Below are 25,862 nucleotides of genomic sequence, written 5' to 3'. Positions count from 1 at the left end.
GGCATGGTTAGGACGCCCAGGCTCCGGTTCTGCGTCTGTCATTTGCATCTGCCGGGTGGCCTTGGGCAACTCGTGCAGACTCGGTGCTTCCTCCCTTGGCCCACCTGTCGTGTGTGTGTGGCTGGCACCTATCGCTGCCCCGTGGGGCCCTTGTTCTCATACATTAAATGAGATGGCACTGCTGAAGCTCCGCCCACAGGACCTGCAGCCTGGTAGCCATGACAGCCCGGTAGCAATGGCAGGAGGGCGGAGTGAACGGGGCCTGACGGGGCGCTGCCTCCTGATGCTGGGGCCCCGTGAGGCCCCTGTGCGCCCAGGACTTGGAAAGGGTCGAGGCTGCTGTGACGTCGAGGCCGCGGGCCTTCCCGTGCGCAGGCGTCTGTAAAACCTGTAGATGTGGCTGTCAGTTACGTTTACCACGTTTTATTTTGACCTCAGTTGGGAACGATGCAAAACTGCCTCCTCCTGTGCCATAGTTGTTTTTATTTTCGTTTTTCAAGTCTAGTTTAAGTGGCAGTGGTTTACGTGGCCGCTTCTCTGGCACCGCATGCACACATGTAAACATGGCAGAGAGGGGATACGTGTGCTCGTTTACAGCCGAGGCCGAGGTGGGGGCCGCTGACATCTACGCCCCACAGAACACCATTGCCCCGCACCCACCGCACCCCAGACTGCCCTCGCCCCGCCCCCCGCGCACACTCGGTGCTGGACAGAGGGCCTGTAGGACTGTGAGGTCGCCTGTGGGGACAGGGGTCCTGCACGTGGGTCAGTGTTTGGAACAGAGCCTGACGTGGCAGTTGTTTATGACTGATACTTTCAATAAGCTGAGCGTCCAAAGTTCCACGCGAGACGGCCGAGGGAGCATGTGGCCCCCACCTGCCTGCCCTGTGCTCACAGAGACTCCAGGGCAGACTGGTTCGTCAGGTGCAGCACCCGCCAGCACCCACGCTGGGGTCCCCAAACACCGTTTCCCACAGGAGGGACCCATTCTTGGAGGAGGAGGAGTGTCTGATGCTGCATGAGGATCAAAAAATGGGCCAGAGAATCGAGCATTCGCCCTGCCTGCCTTCTAAAAGCTGCCGTCTGAGGGGCCCACTGCTGCTGATGCAGGGCCTTCTCCCAGCAGAGGTGGTCTAGCTGACAGTGTGGGGGTGGGGGCTGGGGACGCCCAGGTGCAGCCGCACAGGGAGCTGCTCACAGCACGGGGGAGGCTTGTGGGTGCAGGGGACCCCGCGGAGACGCTCTGCGGCCTGCATGTGGACCCCGCCCGGCCGCCAGGCCCTCCCCCCAGCAGTTTACAGGGGACACCAGGACAGGGAGCCCCCGTGTGCTCCGGGCCCATCAGCAATGCAGACATGCGCGCTCCACCTCCAGGCAGCCAGTGTCTGCAGCCAGTACCTGGAGGGGAGCAGACAAGGAAGAAGAAGGGAGGGGACCTGTAGATTGAAGGATTTTGGGAGGCAGAGCAGCTTGCTGTGATGCGTAGACCTTACTTGGGCCTCGATTTGGATACAGTTAAAGCCCCTGTCTCAGGCTGCAAATGGGGAGCACCGTGTGGCTCTTCGATGAGGCCGTGGAGCCGTGCATTTGTTTGGGTGTGCCGATGGTGTTTGGTTGTGCTTTTGAAAAGGGTTCGCGTGAAGTTGAGGTACTAGCCCGAGGTAGCGGTTCCGGACACCGTGCCGTGCGGGCTGGTCAGCACCGGCACAGCTGGAGGAAGGGGCAGTGGGCACATGTGCCAGAGCGTGAGGGTGGTGGGGGCACTGCTGTGGAGCCAGGCAGTCGACTGTGCTCTTCTCTCCGCCATTGTGTATTTCTGAAATTCTGCATGGAAAATAAAACCATGTGTTCCAGAGAAAGGCCGTAAACTCACCAAGATGAGAAGAAAAAACCACCACCACAGTGGGAAGGTGGGAAGCTGGGCCTAAGCCTCATGGTATGTCCGACCAGAGAGTGCCAGCGACCACTTGTGGCAAAGCCGGGACCCATGGGACCTGTGTCAGCATCCTCGGAGAGCAGCCCACTTCCTCCAGGCAGGCAGACAGGCGTGGAGGGGAGTGGGCCCAAGGGAGGGTGCTGTGGAGGCTGATGTAGTTGGATCCCTAACCGCCTGCCCCACTACGCTGGGTGACAGAGTCCCCAGCCAGGTGGAGGATGTGGGCCTTGAGAAAGAGCAGAGGCGTGACTCCCTGCATTGTGATGAAGCCCACTCAGTGCCCTGAAGGCTCAGCCCTTGCCCCACCCCGGCCCCCTGCGGAGGTGGGGGGAGCCTCTCTGGGGATCTGTGCTGGCCGGAGCTGGCAGCCTGGGGGTACAGTGTCCTGACCAGTGCCCACTCTCCCACCTGCCCTCCCGTGCAGCTTAGCATGAGCCTCCCACTCTGCCACATCCCCCCTGGGAGCGCACGCCTTCACTGGCTCAGGGACACGTCCTAGGGGGGCCTGGCCCCTGCCTGGGACTTGAGCCGGAATGGCAGCAGCAGAACTGGCAAGAGGAGGAGACAGACTGCAGAGAACAGAGACGCGGGGCATGACTGCGGCTGCCCTGGTGCTGTGGAGAGACACGCTGCCCTGGATGTGAGGTGCGCGCAGGCCGGGCTCTCTGGACGAGGCCGGCGGCCCCTCGGGTACAGACGTGACAGCAGGGATTAGAGAGGGTGGGGTTGGAGTTACAGGTGAGGCAAGCTCCTGGAAAGTCATGCCTCAGAGAAAGGAGAGGAGATGGGAGAGAATGGGAACCCAAGGGTCCTTCCAGGAGATTCACCACCTGGACGTGAGGGCTTTCAGAAGGAAGGAATGGAGGAAAGGACGTCAGTGAAATAATTCAAGGGAAGTCCCACGAGGAGGCCGCCAGCTGCCACAATGGACGGGCCGGCTGAGTGCCTCACCGCAGGTGCCAGAGGCTCATCCTCAAGCACGTCATTCTGAAGTGTGGAGCACTGGGGACGAGGAACAGCCCTTAGAAACCTTCAGAGAGCAGAGTCAGGCCCCACACGGAGGACCCAGGGGTCAGGCTGGCTCGACACTTCACGCCAGCAGTGGGGCCAGAGGGGAGAGTGCTGCCTCACAGGCCCTTCAGAAGTGGTTTCCGCTTCAGGTCCCCCACGCTGCCGGGTGGGGCGGCAGTACAAGGAGGGAAAACGGTGGTGCGCCCTGGCGGGCAGGCCTCCGGTGGAGCCTGAGTCCCCGCAGGATGAGAGGGTGGACCGAGAAGGAGAGGCGGCCCAAGGAGCCTGGTGACGTCCTCCTGGAGCAGGAGGTGGCCCTGGACCACCCAGCTGGGTTGGCGCCCCAGGCTGCCCGTGCTCTGTGGCCTGTGGACAGAGGCCAAGAGCCTGCCCCAGACTGTCATTTGCTGCTGACCTGTCCGGACCCTGTTGTCCTGTGCTTCCCACAGCCCACTCCCCCAAGGACACGTGTCCCTCCACAGGGCCTTGTGTGTCCCTCCAGCCTCAGAGTAGGAGGTGGCTGCAGCACACGTGGAGGTGGGAGTGTGGGGCAGGTCTGGACCCGGTGGCTGCACTTCCAGGTGCCACAGTGGGGTGGCCCTTGGTTTCCTGGGGACACTCACAGCCTCTCCCCAGAAGACACTGGTGTCCACTGTCCTGGATGTTACAGGCAGACTGGACGCAGGACTTGTCAGCCTTTTCCTGGGAACCACTACCGCCCTGTTGTCCCCTGCACTGGCCGCTGGCCGCCGTCACAAGCGGTGCATGTGTTAGGGTAAGATGGGGGTGTGTAACCAGAAAGAACACAGGGCTGCCTGGCAAAGTGCTAGGCGGGGTCATGGGTGCAGGTGCACGGCCTTCACTCACCACGGCTCTGCCCGGCCTGCGTGTGTTCTGTGCGCAGGCACATCTCACCACAAGCCTGCTCTAAGCCCTCTCCCACCTGCAACAGGCAAGTGTGGCAGCAAGGGGAGGTTGCAGGGACGGGGCTGGAGTGGCTGTCCTTTTCCCCTGGGTCTGACTGACGTGTCCATCACTGGGCCAGTCCCTGGGCTCTGGCTGCGGTCTCGAAGGAGCGGCGCTGCTCTGTGCTGCTCATGTGTGTGATGGCGGGCTCGGAGCATGTTTCGAAAGAGGGCCTGGCCGTGGGGTGGGAAACGACAGTGCCCGCTCTGTGCTCGCTCCCTGCGCAGGAAGGGGGAGGCTCGCGGACTTGTCACGCCGGCACAGGCCGCGTCTCCTGTTGGGACTCTGAACGCACCCTTTGTGCGTCCACTGACGTCACGCGTCTGATGGTGGTCCTCTGTCCATCGAGGCACAGCCTACAGGAGCAGTCCTCTCCCGCACCGGGGAGCATTCCTGAGAACACAGGCTTTTTGTTCTGGTGCCGCATTCTTTAAGTAGAGAAGGTTTGATTGTTTTCTTCAGGGCCCTTTGGGTCAGAGGCACCAGCAGCCTGTCAGGAACTCACGGCATTTCAAATAGTTTTTGATATCGAATCAGAGTAAGTCATGTTTGACGCAAACACTGGAGACGGGAATGAATGGGGACTGTGACATCTCTCTACAGCTGGTGTGCAGGGCAGGGTGGAGGACACCAAGCATGTGGGACGTCTCGATGTGGGGCACCTTTGGGGGAACGCGCAGGCGTGCGGCCCGGCATGGCCCTCTTTGGCCCATGTGAGCTGCCAGAAAGGTGAGGCTGGGCCTGGCCTTGGGAAGCACAGACAGACCCGCCCGGGAAGGCCTGTGCACGCTGGCCTGTGAGCTTTGGGGTGAGCAGGCAGGTCACAGGTTCTCGGAGGATGACTTCCAGTTGCACCCATGGGTGCCGAGGGGGCTGGGGGCACTAGGCGACCCGTCACAGTTAATAGCAGGTTTAGGGGGCGCCCGGCATTGCCCACCAGTAATGGTGGGGGTCCCCCTGCAGAAAAGCAGGGACTGCCGCCCCTTGGTGGAGTCGAGGCCCCTTTTCCCCGAGCTTGTCTGCAGGGCTCTCTTCCCCTCCCCCCACCCCTGTCATACTTCAGAGAAAGTTGGAAGCAAGTGGGGGAGGCACCGAGCTTTTATAAAACCCTTGTTGTTTACCCCGTTTTCCCAGTTTGCTGTAATTTTCATAATAAAAATAATCAGAAAAGAGAAAAACGGACACATTAATGAAACGCAGTCCTATCAGCTCTCGGGGGGGGGGGCGGGCTGCCCTGCCCCCCAGGTCTGTTTGTGAGACACTGTCGGGTTTTCTCACGCAGACTTCGGGTGGAGCCTGTTAATGGGCGAAGCCCTGCACTCAGAGAAATACGCGCACGGAAGAGTCAGGGGTTGCACTTCACTGATGCGGGGACCAGACGGGGACACCAGCCGCTCTTTAGCCCCTGCCCCTTAGTGCTTAACGGGGCAGGGGGGAGGTGTTAATTGCAATGACTGCACACCCTCCACGCAATCCTGCCTCTTCTCCCTCCCCTGTGGCCCAGGGCCAGCCCGCCTGGCATGCCGTTGGCTTCGGGCTCTGGGGTGGGAAGGCCGCAAGCAGCCTGTGTCCTGGGCAGCACTCCGTCCACTTGAGGGCCACGCGCAGCAGCCTGATGGCGTGTCTGCCAGGGAGCGGGGCTCGGAGTGCAGGGGCTGTGTCGGCGCGGGGTCCGGGCGCAGGGCTCTGCAGGACGGACCTCTGGCCTCAGAAGGGCCAGTGTGGGGCCTGCCACCTGGGTGATGGCCACACAGATGCTGCCCCGAGGGGCAGCCCTACGCGTGGGCTCCTTTACCAGAACCTGTGGGAGCACAGAATTTGCCAGGAACTGTTACGTCTGGGACTGCAGGGCTCTGTGGCCTGGGGGTGAGGTCCTGGGCGTGTGGGGGGCACTCCCAGGCAGGCTGCAGGTCTGGGTGAAGTGCACGGCATGGTCTGTGCTGAGCGTCTGGCGGAGCTGGTCCTTGGTGGAGCCGGGGCCCCACCTGAGCCCGCACTCCCTCTGGGCCAGGCCTCTCCTGCCCCAGCCCCCAGGCTGGTGCTTGTCAGTAGGTGACGAGATGGGTCCAGAGCACACTGTAGGGGAACTTTCTGGAAGGGATGGGGGAACTGTGGGCCTCGGTGCCGAGTCCTTGCTTCAGCCCCTGAAGGGGGCGGCCCCTGCATGTCTGAGCGCCACAGAAGGGCCGCCGGGGCCGCTCTGTGGGCCTGCGTTCCCATGTGGGCCGTGGCAGCAGAAGCCCCACACGGGGTGTCTTGGGGGCGTCGGTGCCAACAGCACATGCCCTTCCCGTGCCTGCTGCTGCTCTGGTCTGTGCTGCCTTGGAGCGCGGGGGCGGACTCAGCTGCGGTCCCCAACCCCCATCACTTGCGTCGTCCTCAGCTGGCACGAGAGCCGGGAAGACCATCGGTTCTGTGCAGCGGAGGCACGGCTGCGTGTGTGCCTGGCAGGCCAGCTGGGAGGGGCCGTGGGCTGCAGCCGGTAAACACGTGTGTGAAGAGGGCGCTCCCTTCGCCATGGAGGTGGGCTCTAGCCCTGAGCGTGAGGGCCTCCCTGTGGCACTCGCCGTTCCGTGGCTTTGTGACTGGGAGGGAGAGTGAGAGGGAGTCTGTCCCCCCCCCCCCCCCCCCCCCCCCGCCAACTGAGTGCGGTGTAACTCCCTCCAGGGCCTCTTGCTCCCTTTTCTCTGCCTTGCTGTCAAACCGCCCTCAGAGCAGGTGATGGGGGCCTGTAGCTCGGTGGGTCCTGGGAGGGGTGGGGCTTCTGTGTGCCTTCCTGGGGGCTGAGCCGTGCTGAGGGCCCGGCATTGAGCCTGTCGGGCAAGAGTGGGGAGAGGCATCTGAAACAGGAACTACCCTTCCACCCGTGTGGCCCCCTTGCTGCTCACCAGGGGTTTGGGTGGGGACACTGTGGCCAGTAGTGACCGAGCTCTGTGCTGTGCTCTCTCCGCAGTGGAGGTGCCCTCGACGCTGCCTTTGCAGGTGGCCCCCCCAACGGTGCCCATGGACCTGCGCCTGGACCAGCAGTTCCCGCTGCCCATGGCAGAGCCTGCCCTCCGGGAGCAGCAGCTGCAACAGGAGCTCCTGGCACTCAAGCAGAAGCAGCAGCTGCAGAGGCAGCTCCTCATCGCCGAGTTCCAGAGGCAGCATGAGCAGCTGTCGAGGCAGCACGAGGCCCAGCTGCACGAGCACATCAAGGTAAGTCCCTCGCAGGCGCGCACTTCCGCCCAGGGTCCCCAGCAACTGCTGTGCTGCCGGAGCCCTGGCAGGGCCATTCTCACGTGGCGCTAAGGCCAGTTCCTGGTTATTTGAGCTGTTCTTTGGCCCGGCAGCAGCTCGGTCACCTGGAGTGGCCACACTGTCCGAGCTGGTTGTGGGCAGGCTGTTAGAGGCAGAGTGCCAAGGTCAGCAGGAGGGCAAGTGCTGGTTGGGGCAGCCACACACACCATCCCGGCTCTTCAGTCCCTGTGTTCCCAGCTGGAAATGTCCCTTCCTCTTTGTGGAAATCAGTCAGCGACTGTGTTTGTGGACCGGGGCTGGGGTGCCCTGTGGTCAGGAGTGCCACCCGCTGACTGCTCACTCAGTGCGTTGCTGCTCCGTGTGTGACCCCAAAGGTGGCCTACTGGCCAGCTGGAGCTTAAGGCCTGTGAATCTTTGGGGCTCTGCCATTGGGCAGTTAGCACGGCAGCAGGGCCAGGGGCCCCGAGACCACAGCAGCACACCAGTGTCTGTTGGCGGCTGGGCCCCATGTGGTCATGGTGTGGCCACGAGGGCCTGGTCGCTGTTCTATAGCCCTCCCACACACGTGGGCATCTGTGCGTTGTGGCCGTGCCCCTTCAGCTTACTCAGCTGCTGCCTGTCCCTTCTGAAGTTGTGCTGAACCTCACCCCTTGAGGAGCACACGCTCGCGCCTCTGCACCTGGCCGGTGGGCTGGTGTGGGGGCCCTGGGGGGTCTGTGTGGGCAGAGCCCCGGGGCCCTGGACAGACAGAGGCAGAGGTGACCAGGAGCGACCTCACTGAAGGGGCAGGGGTGTCAGAGCCTAGTGGTCCCGTGTGCTGCGCAGAGGCCGCACCGATGGGGTGCCTGGCTCCCGGAGGTCTCCCCCACACAGCCCGGTTGGCACGGGCTGGCATCTCTCTCCTCCTCCGGGAAGGTCACTGGGAAGGGGGTTGGGCTCCTGGGGGGTGGAGATTGGTTCCCACTTACTGTAAACCGCTTCTGTGGATCGCAGTCCTCTGTGCTTGCCTTCTGAGCTGGCTGCTTGCCGCGCTCTTGCTAGTTCACAGCAGCTGCTCACAGGTGAAGCTCGCCCGCAGGTCCTACACACCTCGAGGTTCCCTCCCTCCTCTCGTGCACTCAGCTTTGTTCGCACGTGTGCTAGAGAGATAACCCCGTGTCCAGGCCGCCTCCCGGGGCCCCACCCTGAGGAGCTCCACCCGCCTCTCCACCACCTCAGCTCATCTGGGCGCCACTTCTGACTTTTATCCCCAGGTCTCGGGGCTTCCTGTTGTGGAGCGTCAGGGAAGCCGCATCTGTGCCCGCGACTCCCCAGCCCTGTGCCCACGCTCCGTCAGCGGTGGGCGTGCGTTCTTGCATGCCCTGCAAGCCTGCCCGCGGTTTTCCCGTGTCTGTAGCTCATCCCTTTGCTTCCCTCCCTCACACACGAGGGCAGTAGTCCCCCGTGTGAACACACGGTTTGTGCTCAGTGTGGAGGGACGCTGGGGCATGTCAGGCTGGGGCTGCCCTCAGTGGCAGCCCCGCACATCCTCCACAGGGCCCTGCGCGCGTCTCCTGGGTGAGTCCCAGGAGGGTGGCTATGCCTCGGGGGACACGCGTTTCATATTCTTGTGTGTCCCCCTCATAAAGGCATTCCCATCTTGCAAGATGATAGAGGTCTTCTCGTGTGTTTTCTGCCAGGACTTCAGTTGTCTTTGTTTCCATTTTTAACAAAAGGTCGGAGACACCTGGGCCCCGAGCAGCCCAGTGTGCACACTGAGCCCAGTCAGGCTGGCATTGTAGCAGTGCTGGCTGTGGGGATGGAGAAGGGACGAGTCCTCTGGTTCTGTCGTGCGTGTGTCGTCCTGTCCCATCCCGCTCTGACGTCTCCTCTCCTCTCCCCTCCTGCAGCAGCAGCAGGAGCTGCTGGCCATGAAGCACCAGCAGGAGCTGCTGGAGCACCAGCGGAAGCTGGAGCGGCACCGCCAGGAGCAGGAGCTGGAGCAGCGGCACCGGGAGCAGAAGCTGCAGCAGCTCAAGAACAAGGAGAAAGGCAAAGAGAGTGAGTTGCGCCCAGGGGACCCGTGCTGGGTGGGGGGTGGGGGGTGTCGTCCAGGGGTGTGGTTCTCTGCGCCTGCTCCAGAGGCAGCGCCAAAGGGAGCTGCGTCCCGGGTCACAGTGTGTGGTGTCCCTGAAGGTTCACTGCAGGTGGCTCTTGCAGGCTGCCCTTTGCTTCCACCTTGAGGGTGGGCTCTCTCCTCTCGTGTGGGCTGCGGGAGCAGGCAGCACGACTCTGGGTCTGACCCGAGTGTTTTAAAGAGCACTTGGCGGACCCCTAAGAGACCGAAAAGCCGCGAAGCCTGCCAGATGCATAGCAGGCTTCCACCTGTGAGCACGGCCCTAAATGTTTCAAAATCCTGTCCCTCGGAGAGCCTCTAGCGAGTGCCTGCAAGGCCAGTGTCAGTGTGCAGGACACTGCAGCCAAGAGGAGGCACTGTCACCAAGCCAAGTTCTGCTTTTGTGGTGGCTGTGCTTCCATGTCTGCAGACCGGTGTGGTCTGCGACCCTAAGAAGTGCCCGGGCTCGGGCTCACCCTGCAGGCTCCTCTGCGTGCCATCCCCCTTTGGAAAACTCCTGAGTCTCTCAGGAGAAGAGGCCACAGCCCTCTGCTGACCACGGGCCGGGACAGAGTGCTGTGGTAACGTGGCAGCAGGCGAGCAGCCTGAGACAGGCCCGGAGTGCCTGCTCTTGTGCCCCCCCAACCCCCCCGCCCCCCACTCCCACTGTGGGTTCCGTGCTGCTTTCTTGGACGGCCATTGCAAGAACGCACCATGGCCCCTCCACAGAGCGTGTGCGTGTCCATGGGCCCTGTCCATCTGGCCCAGCGCCATGCTCGGCTGCACTTGCTTGTTCCGCACCGTCCTGGCACGCGGCGGTGGCACAGCGCCGGTCAGGGCACTGATGGTTGGGCACTTGGTGTGTCCAGTGCTTGCCTTCGCGTGAAGCCTGTGATGCTGAGTTGTTCTAAAGATCTTTCTCACGGGTGTGTGACGGCCCTGTGGAAGCCCCTCGTCCTCCGTGTGCAGGGAGTGGCCCTCCAGGACCCCTCCTCCGGGCCTGTCCAGGACTGTCACCACCCCTTCTTCCCAAAGGTAGCTCCTCACTTCTTCCGCCTCCTGGAGAACTAGTGTCCTTGGCTGGGGCTCCCGCGTTTCCTTCTTTCACTCAGCACTGCACTGGCGGCACCGTCCGTGCTGGTGTCCCCTCGCTGTCATTGCTGTGGGCCGGCCCCACCGTGTGCCTCCAGTGCGCCACAGGGGCCCGGGGCGCATCACCGGGTATGGGCCGCCCCTGTGACGTAGTGTTGCAGAGCCACAGGGTGAGGGTGGGTTCAGCTCCATACCTGATACCAAACAGCCACCCGAGTCGCTATACCAGTGTCTGCTGCCAACAGCTGTGGGACAGGTCCTGTTGCCCCGTGTCCCCGCCAGCAGCAGTGCTGCCGTTGGGCACTGTCCTGTTAGCCGGGCACGCCAGCTGCTCATGGCTCAGCACACCTCTGACGGCCAGTGAGGCTTGGCGCGTTTTGCTGTGCGAGGGGCCAGAGGGTGTCCCTGGTGTGTGGGTGCCCGTGTGTCCGGTGAGCGGGCTCCCTTTCTCTCGGCGTGGAGTTCTCTGCCTTCTGGAGGCCAGCCCATCGCTGGAGCACGGGAGCACGCTCCTGCCGCCGCTCCCTGCCGGCTGGCTCGGCTCTGCCGCGGCAGGTGGACCCTCCTTTTCCTCCGTGAGAATGAGAACGTGTCCAGCTCAGTGCTTTTAGTCCGTGTCCTTCTGTAGGCCTTGTAAGTGTTTTCTCTTCAAAAAGCGTGTTTTTTTTCCTGAGAATTTAGCTAATGTTTTCTCTTTGTTCTCAGTTTGTTTCTCTGCTTAACCCTTTGTAAGTTCTTAGTTGTTTTTATGTGTAAAATTAACAGCTTTTACCATCATTTGTTATTATAGCAGCTTACTTCTAAAATAGCATGCACTTGCTAGCTGGGGGAGTGGCAGGGTGGGACACGCATCAGGAGGGCTCCCCTGCCCTGTGCAACCTAAGTTTGCTCCAGGGGTCAAAAGTCACAGCCGACCGGGCGGCACAGCAGAGAGAGGAGGTGATGGCTGCCGGCTCGGCGGTCGCCCGCAGCCGCAGTGGGCACGAGGGCGAGGCCGAGGCCGCCGGGAGGAGCTGTGTGGCCGACCCTGGTTGGCTGTGTGCACCTTGGTGCTGGAATGCAGACTGGGCCCCTGCCAGGGGTTGCTAGGCACACAGTGCCGGTCACCCTGCCTGCTGGCTTGGGCTGAGGGGCCTCCTGGCTGGGGCACGGCTGGAGCCCACGAGGGACAAGTGAGAGGTGCCCCGCGTGGATCCCCGTGTCCTGACATGTTTACCTGGAGTTCAGAGTGGGCGTTAGTATTGTCTCTAAGACCAGCTGCATCTATGGGGAGGCCCTCTTGCTCCACGTGAGGGGTCTGAGTGTCCTCAAGGTGCCGTGACCTGCCACGTTTGGCCCACTGTGTGGTGCTGCCTTCCCCTCAGAGAGCCTCTCCTGTGGACAAAGGCCCAGTCCTCATAGGGGCCCTTTGTGGGCTCAGCTGTGGTCAGGTCGTCTGTGTGCCACTGAAAGCTGCAGGCACGCCCACACTGCGCTGGCACGTGTGGCCTCCCACAGGGCCCTCTGTCCCCATTGTCCCTGCTCTGCTCGGAACTCAGTGGCCCTGCTTAGGGTTTTTCTTTGAGGGAAGGAGAGCGTTGCTATTAAACCAAGGTTGGGAGTTTGGCTTGTAGGAGTCAGCTAGCTGGTCTGTGCCCCAGCTGAGCAACCAATACCAGTTTCTCCGACTGCTCAGAAGCAGCTCAGTCTGCACCAGTTCCTCCTGGTTCGCCAGGAGCTTCCAACACAAATAACGTGAAGCCTCGCAAAAGAGGAAAAGACTTGACTTCAGAAAACACCTTAGATCTATTTGCAAGTCAAAATCTGTGCAGGCTCTGTGGAGCACCCCTCCCCCCAGGCCTGACCAGCGTGTCGGAGCGCTGTCTGCCTCCCTCCCTGCTCGCCTGCGCAGCAGCCCGGAGGGTTCCAGTGGTGGGTCCGGGCGGTCAGGTTCCGTTATCGACGACGAGCTGTATGGACAGCATGGGTGCTGGCGCGCTCAGCTGGGCTCGGCCACCTGCCACCTGGAGTGTGGCCCTGAGCGCAGGCGGCCCTGGTCACGCCCTCGGAAGTGCAGAGCACACCCACTCTCCCGCTTCTGGGGTTTTTTGAATGAATTTCTTTTTGAGTGTTTGATTCAAAGTTTTGTTACACTTGTAAACGTTTACAGGACTTTCAGTTTTAAGTAAGTCTGCAGTTTACAGTTCCTGACGCCGATCAGTGCCACTCGTGTGATGTGGTAGAGCGGCGGGTTCTCAGGTCTGCGGGCGTTTTGGTACCAGCATCGTCAGCACCGATACCCAGTCTTTCATTAGTTAGGTTTTACTTCGATTTACGGCCTGCAGGGATCTGAGGTACGCTGTTCACTGACTTTTAGTGTAAACTTAAGCCCTGACCAGGTAGCTCAGTTGGTTAGAGCATCGTCCCGATGCGCCAAGGTTGCAGGTTGGATCCCTGGTCAGGGCGCACACAAGAAGCAACTGAGGATTGCATCGTAAGTGGAACAACGGGCCGATGGTATCTTCCTCTCTCCTCTCTCTCTCTCAATCAGTAAGTAAAAACTGAGGAGCGGACTGCACAGCAGACGGCCGCTCTCCGAGCAGGCTGGAGCAAACATGGTGACTCCCCCCGCCGCTCCTCACAGGGGCCGCCCGGGTGGGTGAGCTGCCATCCGCCAAGGAAGGCCACGCCGGTTAGGCCGAGGCTCAGAGGCCTGGGGTTGGAAGACTGGACACCTGACCCTGGGAGCGGTTCTTTGTTCCGAGTGCCTTCCTCCGAGGAACGAGGGCGCAGGAGGAGGGCGTCAGTCTCGGGCAGAGGCAGCAGAGGCAGTGACAGATTTGTTCCATTCGTTGTGCCCACCGGCTCGTTCCACAGTCCCTTGGCCCTGGCCCTGGCCCCCGCCTGGTCAGGTGTTTCCACCCCGTCCACTCTGCCACCGCCTGACTTACTCTTCTTCGCGTCCCCTGGCCTGTTCAGCTTTCATTTGAGACCGCCCCCCGCCCTGCTGTGGGAGAGGGCCTTGGTTCCCCACGCTGGCCAGATCGGCGCGGGCACATGGTACAGTCCCAGTCAAGCGGAGGAGTGACAGCGCGGAGTAATTACTTTGAAAGGTGGAAGCCAGAGCCCGGCCAGGTGGCTCCGCGGGTGGAGCGCCACCTCTCACGAGGACGACGGGCTGCCGGTCCAGCCCCGGTGGGGCGCACGGGAGGCCAGCGCTCGTTTCTCATCTCGCGTCCGTGTTGCCTTCTCTCTGTCTCAAAAAAAGAATCAGTAAACGTCTCGTCGGGTTAGGGTTCTTTCACAAGTAGAAGTTAGAGGCATTGGTCTCGTTTGTCGAAGAGGCTTGATTGACTCCAGGACTTGGGCTTACGTGGAAAAGCCTGTGGAGGGCACACACAACCAGAGGCACACGGATCCCAGCCGGCAGCTTCCCCGGGAACCCTGCTCAGGGAGCTCGAAGTCCCGGCCCTCAGCTCGCTGCCCGGCACGCCTGGGAGGAGGGGCTGCAACTCTGCCCCTGGCTGCAGGGCGCTAGGGCAGGCCAGGCAGGTCACTCGTGTGACCACGTCACCAGTGGCCACTTGTTACAAGGTGGGCTTGCTCTGACGCAGGAGGGAGGTGCTGTGCTGTTCATTTCAGCCATTTGGGCGGGGGAAGGGCCTTCCAGGGAGTTGTCCAGATGAGGAAGTCTGGGTGCGGGGCACTGGGCTGTTCTCCTTGATTCTTGAGCACCTGGTATGGTGCCCTCCCCCTGCTTCAGCAGGTCGAGGGGCCCCTCAGCCCTGCAACCGCCCTTCCTCCTGTGTGAGGATCCTTCCGGCAGCGCAGGGGACAGTGGCCTCTCAGTGTCCCAGCCTGCTGGGTGCCTCGCAGGTAGCGCAAATGAGCCAGTGTCTCCTCTGAGCGGGGCATGTCCCCTGCCCAGGCCTTGCCGTCCTTGCCTGTCACTGGGACTTAGGTACGCGCTCCCTGCCGGGACTGGGCATTTGGGCTTTGCCCTTCCTGGAGTTCAGGGGCCCGGCACGCAAACTGGAGGTGCGGCTGAAGCAGAGGCAGCAGAGGCCTCCCGGGTGCGTGCTCTGCGGGTTCCCTGTCCCTACAGCGCTTACAGGTGAGAAACACCGTGTGTCGTCGTCGTCGTCGTCGTCGTCCCCCGTCCCCCCCCCCCCCCCCCCCCCGGCAGTTTGGTCCCTGTCCTGCACTGCTGGTGGTGCAGGGAGACGCCACGTGCTGAGAGCACAGGCGACCCTGGGCGCGGACCGTGGAAGACGCGGGCGAATGACCCTGAGTGTTGGCTGATGGAGACCTGGGGCTCCTCGGTAATCCTGAGAGCTGGCCAGATGCCGGGGTCCACCCAGGTGCGGGGCCCACAGGAAGGCGTGAGGTGGTCAGTGTGGGGGGCGTGTGGGGAGCGCGCTCGTGCGGTGCACAAGGGCTGTGCCACTGGTCCGGCCCGGTGCCACCTTGCGCCGGTCCCTCCTGAGCGGCCCTCTGTGCATGGGCCACGGTGGCACTGCTGCGTGCTCTCTGCAGCGTGGTTTCCCGCCTGATGCGGGGAGAGCCCGCGTGTGCCCCACAGTCACCATGTGGCTGTGTCAGCCTGTGTCGCCCACCCTGCGAATGTTCGGCCACTGGAAGTGCTGTCCTCTCTGCAACCATGGGAAGCGCGGGCCACTCCTGAGCGGAGGGCACACGCAGAGGCTGCGCGGTCTGGCAGGAGCTCTGAGGAGGCGGGGTGGGTGCGCACAGGTCTCGTGGGGGCATGAGTTTGGACTGAATCTCTACACGTTTCTGAGATCAGCTCGTCTGTGCTGTCTGCAAGTTCCCCGCCAGGCTGGGACACCGAAAGGCTCTTGTCCCCTGAGCTGCCAGAAGGCTCCTCACAGGAGGAGGGGCGCCTGCAGGGCTGAGGGGCCCCCAGGGCCACTGCAGACCCGGGGTGGGGGGAGAGGTCTGTGACTGACCAGCGTCGCCACAAGTCCCCAGAGCACATGGCTTCGACCTGGGTAACGTGTTCTCCGCCTCAGTGGCCGCAAGGCTGGGAAGGACAGGGACGTGCTGTCCATAGGACCGGAGAGAAGCCGGCTGCCTGGTGGGCTGGGGGCACGGCAGCAACTGGACCAGGACACAGGCCCTGTCCCCGCTGCTGTCGCTGTGGGAGAGACGCGTCAGGGCACGGCCCGTGTCTGAGACTCCGCCTCTTCTGCTGTGGTGAGGAAGAGCCCACTCTGCTGCCTGTGCTTGGTCCAGAACGTTCTTCTGGGTGAGAACATTAAAACTTCCTTCAGAACGGGTTTTGTGTTAGGGAACAGTAAGGCTGCACACGGATGACGTCGGCATTTTACGGGGAACGCGATTATGTACAAACCTTGGCGCGAAGACGACCGACCTCTTATTAAACCTCCTGCTGGCCTTCTTCCTTCAGGGGGCTCCTGTGGTGTCAGCAGCCTCCCACGTTGGGAGTCCCGCTGTCCCTAGCCCCTTGCCTCGCTTCGGCACGGAGCTGCCGTCCCTGGGCAGAGCGCCCGGTCACTGTCCTGTGTTTCCTCCCGCGCCAGGCGCTGTGGCCAGCACAGAAGTGAAGATGAAGTTGCAAGAATTTGTCCTCAACAAAAAGAAGGCGCTGGCCCACCGGGGCCTGAACCACTGTGTCTCCAGCGACCCTCGCTACTGGTACGGGTAAGTGGGTGGGCCCGAGCGCTGGCCGTGACCGGTGTGGGTGGCACCAGCTCTCCCCCGGCACGGCACCGGGGAGGGTGTGCAGTTCAGTGACCCCAAGGCACGTGGCACGCATGTGGTGAGTGGCCCGCCCTGGTGGCAGAGGGAGATGCGGGCACCCAGCGGGGCCTGGGCCCTCTGCAAAGGACTTGAGGGACACCGGGGCTGGTGCCTGCCCACCTGTCCATCTGTTCAGGCCACACGAGGAGTTGCTTCTCAGGTGTCCACAAGCACCTTCTGAACTTCTTCCCCACGTGGCGCTGATTCCGAGGGAGGTCAGTGAGCCGGGCTGCGGACCGCTCCCAGAGCCTGCGTGATGGCAGACGCCATCCGAGCCTGGCTTATGCTGAGTCTTGACCGCAGTGGTGGCGGTACCGTGTGCGGGGTGCGCGGAGCACAGCCTAGGGGAGCTGGCCGTTGACACGGGCTGGGTTTGGAAGGGCATGGCGAGCCTGTGGCCTCGAACCCTGACCAAGGGCGCTTCACAGATGTTCGTTTTCCAGTTAGTGTCCCGCTGCTGCGGGGCTCCTTTCATTTCCGGAAGAAGCCCGTAGGTAGGTTTCGTACATCAAAGCGTGACTACCATTGATCTCATTGGGAAGAAGTGGAGCTGCTCTCAAGCCCCAAAGTCCTGAAACCCCAAACCCCGTTGAGGTGGCCCATGTGTTCCCACAGATGATCTGCAGGGACAACAGTGGGAGGGAGGCCGGCACAGCTGGGGGAGGACCTGGGAGGCTGTGACCAGCAGGTGGGGAGGCCCCTGGAACCCTTTCAGAAGAGGAGCAGCGTAGGGGTGGCTGGCCCAGGGAGGCTGGCAGGGTGGGGGGTGGGAGTCACAGTGCCTGGAGGAGAGTGGGTGTGACTGTGGGGCATGCAGGCCGAGGCAGAGGCTGCGGTGCTGTTGACGGTCCCCAGGGGTGCGGAAAGTGTGTCCCCTGCAGCCCTGGTGGCTGCGTGGAAGGGGTGGCCGTGGGCAGACAAGGCCCTGAGGAATGATGGGACCACACATGCTGAGGTCGGACGTGGCACTTCGAGAGAGGAGGGCTCACGGGGAGGGGCTGGGAGCTGGAAGAGGAGAGGGAGGGCTTCCGGGCTCACTGCCTGAGAGCAGGGGCTGTGCAGGTCCAGGAGGGGCTGATGAGGCTCCAGGGGAGCGTGGTGGCCCCCAGCCTGCCTTGGTGCGGATACCCTGTTCTCTGAGAGAGTGGGGCGGGTAGCTGGCGTTTCTGTTGTTTAGGGTGCGGTACCGGTGGAGACCCGGCAGCCAGAGCCCAGGCAAGGGCAGGGCCCCCTGGTGGTAGCGGCCGGCGGACGTGTGGCCCGACGCGCCTGGCGCTGGGTCAGCACTCCTGGTGGTTCCCGTTCAGCCTCGTCGCAGAGAATTCACTGGCCTGCCCTTGAGGCCTCCAGCTAGGCCAGCTCATGTGTCACAGGGGACCTGCCCTTCACAGGGGGAGACCTGGGGCGTGGGCCCCGCGCTCCCCGAGCCATGTCTTTGCATGTCTTTCCCAGGAAAACACAGCACAGCTCCCTGGACCAGAGCTCCCCACCCCAGAGCGGGGCGCCGGCTTCCTACAACCACCCCGTCCTGGGCATGTACGACGCCAAAGACGACTTTCCTCTCAGAAAGACAGGTCAGTAGCCGGGGTCGGCGGGGCGGGGCGGGCTCTGCGCCTGCGCGTGCACACTGCGCTCACCAGAAAGCCTTGCTCCTGTCGAGTGTGTGTTTTTTCGTTAATGCGCCACTTTAAGTGATCTTCTCACCGACAGCCACGAGCCTCACGGGTGCACGCCTGCTTTTTAAAGCTTGTTTGCAAACGTGCAGGCTGACCCCTCTCCTGGTGGCACGCTGTGCTCGTCCCGGCCCAGAATCCCCTAGTGGGTACAGGCACACAGCGGCCTCTGTGATGGGCCTCGAGGTCTTACATCGCTGGCCCTTGGTGCCAGCTGTGGGCAGAGCCTGGGAGCAGGGGCAGTGGGCCCTGCAGTTGAGAGCTGTGTGGGAAGGAACATTGCGTCCTGCGGGGACCGCACAGCGGTCCACACAGCACTTCTGTCACAAGCCAGAGGGGAAGGGTGCTTCTGGGAAAGCGGGTCCTCTGACTTTGCCCAGCGTTGGTGGTTTAAGAGGGCAGTGGCGTTTAAGACAGACGAGAGTGGCCATGGCCGGGCATGGGGACTGAGGAAGGGCAGGGCCAGGGTGGGAGAGCTGTCCCGGAGGCAAGGGCCTGCGCACGGCAGGGGAGCCCGGGCCACCCTGGGTGATGGGAACGGTGCCCCACTGCTTTGCCGTCGTGAGCACAGACGTCGTGTTACCCAGAGGACTTCGGTTGATTCGGGGCAGGAATGCCGTAAAGCAGTCACAGCCCAGTTAATTCTCCCTAGGGATGGGGCGCTGGAGACAGGGCTCCCTGCCCCCTACCCTAAGACAGGGCCGTGGGGCCTCTCCGTGGGTGGGTCTGTGCCGCAGCGGGCTCTGCCCACGGGGGAGACCAGGAGCCAGAGGCGGAAGGTGCAAGGAGGGAGTTCGCAGCTCAGCCTAAGGAAAAGGGCCGATCCCAAAGCCTTGACTGGGTGTTGGAGGGGATGGCAGAGCCCCACACAGACGGAGGTGGGGGTCCTGCGAAGGTGAATGAGCCCTGCCCTGCTGAAGGGGGTGTGTGGCCTCTGTCCCTGTCACTCCCTGTCCGCAGTAGAGAGCCCTCCAGCTGGGCGGCAGGACGGGTGTCAGAGTCTGGGGGCGCATCCTCCAGGTGCCCTCCACGCACCCTTAGGGGCCGTCACCAACCGAACCGGGTCTGCAGAGCTGGAGCTCACCGTGAGCGGCGCACCAGGCGGGAGGCAGACCCCAGTGGGGGGGGAGCCCGGGGCGCTGCGCCAGGCCCACACTCCCAGGCAGAACGAGGCGGCGGCAGGTTACGGAAGTGAAGACAGACCCCAGAGCCAGCACACCTCAGGAGGCAGCGAGGCGTCCCGTGCCATCTGGAGGTGTCTCCTTTCAGACCCTCCACGCCGCCAGTTCTAAATAAGTTACACCTACATCTCTGCTGGGAGGGGTCCTAGGAAACTCACAAAATGAAAGTTAGTTACGAAGCGTCTTGGGTGAATTAAAACGACCACCTCTGATAAGTGTGCTATGCTTCAGTCGCCCCATGGTTTCCTTTTTAATTTCTGTTGACCCTGCACTCCCCCGCCCCCTGTCGGAGTTCGAGGGGTGGTCCCCGGTGTCCCTCCCTGCTCTCCAGACTCGTCCGTGCTCACTGCCCTGGGGTGGTGTCCCCCCGCCCTGTCTCCCTGTCTCACGAGCAGCACACGCTCGTTGGCCCAAGTGTCTGCACACATCCTACTGCCCGGACGGGTCTCCACCCTCCGGGGCAGCTGCCCCTGCACCTCCCTCGGCTCTGCCGCCTGCGACAGGCTCTGCTTTTGTTGTCTGGAGCTTTAGGACACCCTTGGTCTTTCCCCCGCCACCACCCGCTCTGGCCAGACTTAGCATCCCCAGCTCTTCCCTCAAGGCCACAAGTCAGCCAGAAACCTGGGGCCTCCCTAGGGAAGACCTGGCAGAAGCAAACGCCAGCACCCACCACTGGACTCTGGCTAGCTGGGTGTGCTTGCTCTGCAGGGCGATGGGCGCATCTTCTAGCCCCAGGCTTGTCCTTGCCGCCGAGCACCTGCCTCCAGATCAGCTCAGGTGACGCTGCCCAAGGCCTGGGGCTGGCTCCACTTCTGGGGGGCACCCTACCCCGTTGTGGGGGCTGACAGTGGGGTGCCTCCATCTCCCACTGGAAAGTGGAGGGGTCATTTTCTAGGCAAGGGGACAGAGCAGGTGAGGTGGTGCCCACTGTCACTGGGTCTTCCAGGCCGTGCCTTAGGGGCTGCCCTGACCCTGGATCTCTGAGTCTCTCGAGGCCCAGCAGTGACAGATGTCCTGGAAGTGTCAACATCCTGGTTCCCATCCCGTGGGCAATCCTTCCTGCATTTGTGGGGTGGCAGACGGCTTCACCCGAGACTCGAGTGTGGCACTGGGCTCCATGTTCACAGAGGAGGGCAACCCCTCCACTGCGGGAGCGCCCCACATCTGTCATGTACTCGGTCTGCAGGGGTCTTCTCTTTTCTGCAGCAGCACCTGGGTCGTCCCGCTGTAGCCCTTTCCCCCTTGGGTCGGCGCCCCCAGGGCTCAGCTCAGAGGGTGGGGCCCTGCTCATACCCAGCGTGTTTAGCGGCCTGGATACTGGGTCCTGTCCCCAGCAGGACACCAGCCTGTGGGCGTGGGCACAGATTGCCGCACTCCCCCGCTCCTAAGCCCTGCGTATTGTGCAGAACAGGCCCTGGGCCGATTCTTGGCCTGAGGTCGCTCTTCTCGGCTGCATTGAGAAGGGGCATCCGCCTGAGGCGGCCCGGCTGTGTGAGGACTGTGATCTCCCGGTGGTCCCTACACATACATGATGGGCCCGGCCGTGGGCCCAGCATGCTCGGTGACCAGCCTGGATCCACTTCTGCAGTTGGGCTCCTGCCCTTTCTTCCTTCTAGAACGTTCATCCAGCTCTGCCCCTTGCCACTGGAACGGCCTGGGTCCACAGTTGCTCATGGGACGTGTTGGTCGACTACTGAAATGGAAACATGCCGGGCATCCCTCTGTCTCTGGGGTGGGCGGACGACCCCGCCAGGCGCATCGCCCGTCTCTAAAGCGGGGCAGTGATGATGCTCTTAGACATGGGCGAGTACGTTCAGGTTAGAGGAGGCTGTGTTACGTTTTTCCGAAGAAACTCCCAGAGACAGCAAGAGTGGTTACGTCCCAGGCAGCCTGGACGTGGAGGAAGTGGCTGGCATGCTGTTCTGTGTCTTCAACTGACGTCCATCGGACTTGAACTCCTAGTAGGAAGAGGACCCAGGGAGGTCTGGAGCTGACCTTGTTCCAACCTGCGGCTCTCTGCTCAGCGGGAAAGCTGCCCTGAGCCGGAGATGATTGAGGAGGGCAGAGGGTCCAGAGGAGCCGCCCGTTCACGTGCGTGAGGCGTGCGCACGCTGGGCGTACCCGGACAAACAGGCTCCTTCGGGGTCAGGCCCTGGGCTCGGGCAGCCTAATGCTCTGCTGCTGCCATCTGGAGCGGGAGTCGAGTGTGTTGAATTCGGGCCTGGCTTCCGTTTTGTGAGGGTCTGCAGGTTGGGCGGCCTACCTGGTGGGGCTAGTGCAGGAAGCAGGTGGGTCCTACGTGGGGTCCCCCTTTGCAGGCGAGCCCCACCGTGGCCCCCTGGAATCAGATAGCTGGGCAGAGTCTTCAGGTCTTGCAGGCAAGTGTTGGAGGATGGGAGAGAGAGCAGGAAGAAGAGAAATGAACCAAATGATCTCAGCAGTGAAATGCTGCTGTGTAGGAAGCAAGGCAGTGCAGGTAGTGGAGGAGTGAGGGTCACTGTCAAGAGGGGACTCTCCTGCTGGGTCAGGGCTGACACCCCTTCCAGGGGGCTGTGGTGCCCTGGGCTCTCAGAAGCCGTGTCTCCTCACAGCATCTGTCCCCAGGTCAGGTGGACACTGTGGAAACCTGTGGTGTGGAAGCCAACGTCACTGGTGGGCAGATAGCTACCGTTTCCGTTCCTGTGATCAGGTGGGGTTTGGGTTTTCTCGCCCTGTTACTCAGCGGTGAGCCATTCTGTGTGACAACAGAGGTGACCAAGACACACGCACCTTTGTCGTCTCAGACTTGGGTGCTGTAGCCCCTGGATGGGCCTTTTCCTCTGCCATGGGAGGCCCCGCCTGTGAGCTGGCACCGTGCCCACATGCTGCAAGGCAGGGGGCCTCTCTCCCACGTCACCACCCGCCAGAGCAGGGGCAGCATCCAGAGAAGGCTGGCCCCTCCAAGCACATCTGGTTGCTCTGGAAGCTTGACTCGAGGGCCCCGCCCCTCCCTCCTCCTTGCCTGCAGCCTCCTCAGGGTCACCTGCTGTCCAGGACCTGTCTGCCCTGAGCTCCCCAAAGGGCAGGCACAGCAGCCACCAGGTGCACACGTGGCCTGATTCCCACAGTCCTGGAAGTCAGCCGTGTCGCTTGCTGCCACGGAGAGCGGTGAACTTTCTGCTTCAGAGACATGGCAGTCAGCAGGGCTGCTGACCAGAAACAGACAGAGAGGCATAAACGCACTCACCGTCCAGGAGTGTGGAAGCAGTGGGGTAAAACCTCACAACTGAGGTCCGCCGCAGCGTCTTCCCACTGTCCCGGCTCCGGTGCTGGTGGCCTCGCGGAGTGGCGGGCTCCTGGGCCTGGTGTCCAGACAGAGGGCGCCCCTGCTTCCCAGAGAGGTGACCAGCTGGTTCTGGGGTGGCCTGGGCTCGAGGTGCAGAGGACTTGGGAACCACCATGGGCTTAGAGTCACAGGTTTGCAAATGGCTCTGTCACCATGGACAGAGCTGTTAACAACCAAACCGTGGCAAGAGGCCTGTGCCCTGTGGTCAGGTGATCACTGCGACACGGGCACTCACCTGTGCTCGGGTGTGGGAGCTGGCTCGGCCGGCCCTTCTCGCGGCAGGGCCACCATCGGCACCCTCGTGTCGGTCCTTCACGGAGAACGTGAGTGCTCAGGCGGGCCACGTGCTTCTGGGTCAGGACACGGGACAGGTGGGCAGGGGACGGTGGAGTCACAGTGTCCACGGGGCAAAGCCCTGAGAGCCCCCCGGCCTCTTCCTCCCGCCTGCCAGTATAGCGCACTGACCCCACTGTTTGTGACGACCCCACTGGTGCGTTCGTAGCCCTGTATCCGAAGGACGTAGGCAGAGGCTTCGGCTGTCTCTCATTCATCTTTGCCAGGGGACATTCCTGCCCACGGGCCAGGGCCCAGCCCTGGCTCAGCCCCGGAACAGCACTGCGTGTGACACCACAGGTGTGGGCCCACCGCGCGTGGCTGAGAACCGCCACCAGGCGGCCTGGCCCGGGGGGGTCTGCCGGCCAGTGATGGCACTTCCCTTCTCGTGCAGCTTCGGAACCCAACCTGAAGTTGCGGTCCCGGCTGAAGCAGAAAGTGGCTGAAAGGCGGAGCAGCCCCCTCTTGCGCAGGAAAGATGGGCCCGTGGTCACTGCGCTCAAGAAGCGTCCCTTGGATGTCACAGGTATGCTGGAAGAGACTTTGGACCCCGTGCCCACCAGCCCCACACGGCCCCTCGGCCATGCACAGCAGTGGCGGTCCCTAGGGCCCCAGGCCGATGGCAGTTCAGGTCGAGGTTGCTCTGAAGGGGGTTTCACCAGTCCTGCTCTGCCGGTGGGTAGGCATACGTGTGGGGCCTGCTGTGGTGACAGCGCTGGGGCATCGCAATTGTCTTGGAAAGGGTCCTGCAGGTGGACAGGGGAGGAGTGGGAGCTCAGGATTGCAGCTGCCTCCTAGTGCACACGTTGCTCTTCGCCCCCACCTAGTGGCGGACGTGCAGAACGTGCCCACTGGTCAGAGCCTGTTTCTGAGGGAGCACCCGCTTCACAGGTGTGGACCCTGTGTCCCCAGGTGCACCCCTCCCCTAAGATGTATCTCACCCTGCCACAAGCCACACCTCATCCTGAGGGCACCTCCACTTTCTGGGGGGTGCACTGTGTCACGAAGGTGTGTGTGTCTGCATCCCTGAAAGCCCAGGACAAAGGTGTGGCTCAGAGGAGGCCTGGAAACGGAGGTGGGGGGCGGGGGGTGATATTTGCACCGAGTACAGTGTTTGGTTTCAAAACCAAGGCCCTCGGGAGGAGGAACAGGGGCCTCGGTGCTGGCCCTGCCGTTGTGGGAAGCTGCGCCTCACACTCAGAGTCCCAGCACCCTTCGGTGTCAGATGGGTGCCTGGCACCCTACCCCTCGGAGCCTGAGGCCCCTCGCCCCGAGGCCTGCCTCTGCATACCTGTGGCCTGGTGTGAAAAGAAGTTTGGGGACTCCACGTTTGTCTCCCTTTCCCAGTGTAGGGCCTCTGGCTGGTGTAGCGTGGAGAGGCCTCACCCAAGGAGATGAAGTGTCATCTGCAGTCCCCCCGGGGTCTCACCAGCTGGGGCGTCCCGTGTGAATTAGGGAGTCCTGTGCATTACGGCACTTGTCTGCCAGGGGGGACACTAAAGGGACAGGCGGGCCCTGGTGTGCACTTCTAGCCATGCTGCTGGTGAGGCGGAATCGTCCCCAGGCTGCTTCTGAGCATTGGAGGGTGTTGCGTTGTTGGCTGCGACTGCTCGGTGCTCCTGTGAGTCAGGACCAGGCTGGGCATGAGCAACACAGGTCCCCGCCATCCTGGAGCTTCTGCTCTAGTTCGAGAAGCCAGGCAGTCACCTGCTGGGGCGGGGGGTGGGGCAAGCTTCGGGGAGCCAGGAAGAGCTTGAAGGACGACAGTCCAGGTGTTGGAGATGCGAGGGATGCAGGGTCTGGGCAGCGCAGGCCCCGGTGGCTGGATGAGGAAGAGCTCTGGGCAAAGCTGACCCTCCCCCCCCCCCCCCCCCCCCGCCCCGGCCCAGAGAGAACGAAGGTGTTCCAGGAAGGGGGGTTCCCCAGGAGGGTGCCCTGGACTGTCCTGGAGTGTCGGGGTGGTGCTGAAAGTTCTTGAGCCGAGCGGGAGAGAGCCCTGCACCTGCAGAAGCTGGTCAGGGTGTGTGTAGGGAGATGGGAAGAACAGGGATGAGGATGCTGGGCCGAGCCAATCCTGAGACCCATGGGACGTGGCGGGGCGACACCTGCCTCTCCCAGTCGCTGAGAGCCGCCCTGTCGTCGTGGAATACTGGAGGACGCCGGCTGCCTGCACGAGGTCCCAGGGCTTTGCTGTCTGCGCATATGCTGTCTTTTCTCTGCGCCCGCACACAGCCGAGTCCAGACCACACGGACACTTGTGTTCTCCTCTGGGTGTTTGTCACAAGCGCTGTGGCACGTCTCACCTATTCCACCTGCTGCTGCAGCGAGTGTGCATTTCTGTATGTTTCCTGAGGCCAGGCTCCCGGAGCAGACCGGCAATGACCCACAGGACCGAGCTGGAAAGGGGTGAATAGTTGGGGATATATTCTTCTGTCACCTCAGACAGCTGTCCCGGCTTCCCTGCACATACCTGGACTTGACCTGGTGACGGCACTGGGAGGGGTGTGTTTTAAAGGAAGACCCGATGGAATTCTGTGTGTGGCTGGAGACAGGGTGGCCGCAGAAAAGGTCCAAGACAGGGCCTTGGTGACCGCCCCGAGGGCAGAGTGGTGACTGCAGCCAGAGGTGGGGGCAGCGGAAGCAAACCCTGCATCTGTGGTCGCTCCCCCGGGACTGAGACAACCGCCCGGACAGAACAGCGTCCCCTCTGCAGTCCCCACGGGCAGGTGCAGCAGCTTGTGTCTGCACAGTGACTTGGGCCAGGTCTGGCGTGCTTCCCTGCAGCCCTGACCCGTCCCGGGGGCCTTGCGTCTTGCTCTCCCGGGACATCGCTGTGGCACAGAAAGCGGAGGGCTCAGTTCAGAGTGGACGCTGACAGTGGTGGCTCTCCTGGTGACCTCAGTGGGCCTTGCTCTGCTGTCAGTCACGGGGCATCTTGTGGGTGTCCTGGCTGTGGGCCAGTGAGTGACCGAGGGCTGGTGCTCAGGGTCATCGTGAAACTCGGAGGCAGAGGACATAGGTGGCGCGCACAGCTCGGGAGTCTCAGGCGCGGTGTCACAGAGCCAGGAGGTGGGCAGGACTGAGGGTGGGGGAGGGGCTGCACAGCGTTGTTGGGGACCACGGCCAGGCTCTCTCCTTTGGGGGCTTCTGTGCGTCTGCAAGCTGGCGGCCCTGGCCCGCGTTGGGCGCAAGCCGCGGCTTCCCCAGGACCTGTGCCGAGGATGGCTGATGGCGCCTGTCTCTCCGCCCG

The 25,862-nt window shown here is 62.7% G+C and overlaps 1 protein-coding gene across 13 annotated transcripts in view; it reads left to right on the top strand.

Annotated features, from left to right (window-relative positions):
• Positions 1-25,862, top strand: part of HDAC4 (histone deacetylase 4) — a 182,107-nt gene that overhangs the window by 101,775 nt on the left and 54,470 nt on the right. For all 13 annotated transcript variants that reach the window (XM_053919305.2, XM_045198012.3, XM_071220757.1 and 10 more), the window contains 5 exons: positions 6,867-7,111; positions 9,043-9,193; positions 15,881-16,001; positions 17,553-17,674; positions 23,007-23,138. In XM_053919305.2, the coding sequence (XP_053775280.1) occupies positions 6,867-7,111; positions 9,043-9,193; positions 15,881-16,001; positions 17,553-17,674; positions 23,007-23,138 (771 nt within the window). The remainder of the gene's footprint in view (positions 1-6,866; positions 7,112-9,042; positions 9,194-15,880; positions 16,002-17,552; positions 17,675-23,006; positions 23,139-25,862) is intronic.

The sequence above is a fragment of the Desmodus rotundus genome, chromosome 2 (assembly GCF_022682495.2).
Source record: "Desmodus rotundus isolate HL8 chromosome 2, HLdesRot8A.1, whole genome shotgun sequence".
NCBI lineage: Eukaryota > Metazoa > Chordata > Mammalia > Chiroptera > Phyllostomidae > Desmodus > Desmodus rotundus.
The sequence above is the reverse complement of the archived record's forward strand: the minus strand, read 5'-3'. Positions and strand labels throughout refer to the sequence as shown.